This window comes from Chelon labrosus (assembly GCF_963514085.1).
Source record: "Chelon labrosus genome assembly, chromosome: 20".
Taxonomy (NCBI): Eukaryota; Metazoa; Chordata; class Actinopteri; order Mugiliformes; family Mugilidae; genus Chelon; species Chelon labrosus.
In genome coordinates this window covers 983,513-986,248 of record NC_140353.1, presented here as the reverse complement: position 1 = coordinate 986,248, position 2,736 = coordinate 983,513, and the positions used below count along the sequence as shown (strand labels likewise).

The 2,736-nt window shown below is 38.4% G+C and overlaps 1 protein-coding gene across 2 annotated transcripts; it reads right to left on the bottom strand.

The window, feature by feature from the left end:
• Positions 1–409: 409 nt before the first annotated feature.
• Positions 410–2,641, bottom strand: ap4s1 (adaptor related protein complex 4 subunit sigma 1). 2 transcript variants are annotated; one of them, XM_084569768.1, is made up of 6 exons: positions 2,370–2,641; positions 1,910–2,069; positions 1,747–1,833; positions 1,595–1,663; positions 1,197–1,208; positions 410–925 (listed from the first exon to the last, which is right to left on the bottom strand). In XM_084569768.1, the coding sequence occupies exons 2-6, from the start codon at positions 2,045–2,047 to the stop codon at positions 797–799; spliced, it is 435 nt and encodes a 144-aa protein (XP_084425894.1). In that variant the 5' UTR covers positions 2,048–2,069; positions 2,370–2,641; the 3' UTR covers positions 410–796. The 2 variants fall into 2 exon arrangements, with proteins under 2 accessions (XP_084425894.1, XP_084425895.1); XM_084569769.1 differs by lacking the exon at positions 2,370–2,641 and having other exon boundaries at positions 1,910–2,230.
• Between the last annotated feature and the right edge of the window lie 95 nt (positions 2,642–2,736).

Genomic DNA, 2,736 nt, shown 5'->3' with positions numbered 1-2,736 from the left:
GAGTCCTGTGGTCCATGTCATTATTTTAGGATCATTTTAAATCATTTATTCTTTTTAAATAACTTTATTAGAATTTAAAAAATATATTTTATTTAAATATTTGGGGGATTTTTTATTTAATTTTTTTTTAGATTTTCTGGTCAAATTTTGTAAATTACTGTGACACTTTCAAGCACTTGATTCTATTCAGAATTAATATATATATATATATATTTATTTAATTAAAATTCATATATTTTGGGAAAATTGATCAATATTCAGGTAAATTTAGACTTTTTTCTCTGTTTTAATGTGTTAATCCCATATTTAATCCAGAAAAAAAACATAAACAAACATCCTGATGACACACGAGACACAGAGAGACAAAGACAGGTGAGACACTCGAGTGAATCCTGGTGGTGGAGTTTAATGAATTTAAGGACGTGACTACGACCTGGGAGAAGATTTCTTTTCCAGCAGTCGGTTTAAAGACGATGAGCTGAATGTTCTGGAAGGAAAATAAAATAAAAACTAATTCTGTTGACGTGTGTTCAGTTCAGTCACATCAACTCCTCTGACTTCCACTCTATGAGAGGACGTCCAACATCCTAACCACAAAAACTACAAACATGGTGGAGCTCAGAGGATCCAGGAAGCATTCCAAAGTCAGCGACGTTTCTTAAAACGAGAAGATCTGACTTCTCTTTCTTCTTCAGACACACGTTCAGTAACGTATCGATCAGTGGCTTCAGAGACGCCGCCACAGCTTCACTTCCTGTCCCGCTACACGCTGTGACATCACTTCCTGTGGGACCAGTCAGCTGTCTGCCATCTTGTCGATGGCGGTGAGCGGAGCGAGGACGCGGCTCTTGTTTGTCTCCACGATGTGTCCGTTCTGGATCATCTCGTCCAGGATGACGTGGACTCGGTCCAGGTTGAACATGATCTGATGACGTCACGTCGTCAAGGAAACGACAAACTCACCAAACTACTGTAAAGATCAGCTGCAGCAGAAAATGTTTTATAAATATTTAATAATTGGTGATAAAATTAGAAGCTCTGGAGAGTAGAAAGTAAAATTAAACTATTTGATAATTAAAAAATAATAAAGTCTGATCATTAGAAATTAGAATATATATATATATTTTTTTTATCTATTCTTTATTAAACTACACACGTTAGCATCGTGTTAACACAGTGGTCAGATTAAAGGATACGTCCAGTTCACTCTGGTGGAGAAAAAAACACACAAACATCAAACAATTAATTCTTTTTCTTCCTTAAAACTAGTTTTTAACTCAACAAACTTTTTATCTTTCTGACAGATCACACAAAACTATTTAATAAATGATCAGTCTCTTCATTTATCAAGTTAAAATTGTGAATGAATGTTTCAAATATTAAAGTTCCAGCTTCTAAACTAAAAGACATTTAGTCAGATTTGATATTAAACTGAAAATCTCATTTGTAGACGATGGTTTGGATCATTTTTCCATTTTTTTTTAATCTATTTATTTTATGAAATAAATGATGAGTTAATTCCTCAGAGCTCAGGCTCTTTCTATCTCCTGTACTATGACCTGAACTCTGCAGAAGCTGCTGCTCCTGAACTCACCACGCGGCTGAAGTATTTATCCAACACCTCCACGAAGTTGTGCACCAGCTCGTAGATGGACAGCTCGTTCTGTGGATCCAGAGGAGAAACATCTGGAATCAGCTGATGTCACCGTTGAGGTGTTGAACACTGAGACTCATCCACAGACTCACCTCGCTGTCTGTGACCCCCACCACGATGTACAGAGCAGCGTACTGACGATACACCAGCTTAAAGTCCTTATACTCCACGAAGGAACACTGGAATGCACAGGAACGGTTAGAGGAACCTGAACTAACCACGGTGGATACTTCACTGACACACCTGTACCTGTACCTGGTCTTTCTTGCGGCTCAGGCAGCAGCGGACCACGTCGGCCTCCAGCGCCGCTCTCCTGCTCAGCTCCACAGGCTGGTAATACCTGGACAGTCTGGTCTGACCCTGGCGGTTCACCATCAGCACGAACTTGATCATCCTGGGATGTGAGGCTGGGTGGCTGCAGAGGAGACAGATATATCATATCATTTTAAATGTTAAAACATTTAACATTTTAAAACCATCTCGTAAAAGATTAGAAACAAATAAGGCAAATAAAACTCAGTTTAATTTGACAGATGTTGCGTTTGTGGCTCCTGTTGTTGGAACCTCGGAATGTCCGAGGAGCACTTGAAGGCATCACACCACCCTAGTTGTTAACTGTTAATAACGGCGTTTTAATTATAATAAAACGCGTTAAAATGACCGTTAATCGGTGTAACAGTTCAGTTATTTTGTCCGAAATGTTTATTTTACTCACCAGCAGCTGTTAGCTTGTGTCGCTAAATGAGTCCCATCAAACAGGCTCAAAACACCAACGATAACCACCTTTAACTTGATTTAATTCAAATATAACGTTATTTTTAACAAAGTGTTGACGCTTCGGAGCCTAAAAGTTAAATCACAGTTACATTTGACGTTAAATTAACCAGCAAACAAACGAGAAGCTTCAATTTTGGATGATACGAAGCTAACAACAGGAGCTGTTAGCAATTTTGGCACATGCGCAGTAAGTCGCTCAACTGGTGCTTTTTAGTTGTCAGTAAAATGGGAAATAAGAGTTACGCTTAGTTTTCGTACAATTTAAATCCAAGGCATGTCCCTAGCGTTTAAAGGCAGCATTTGAC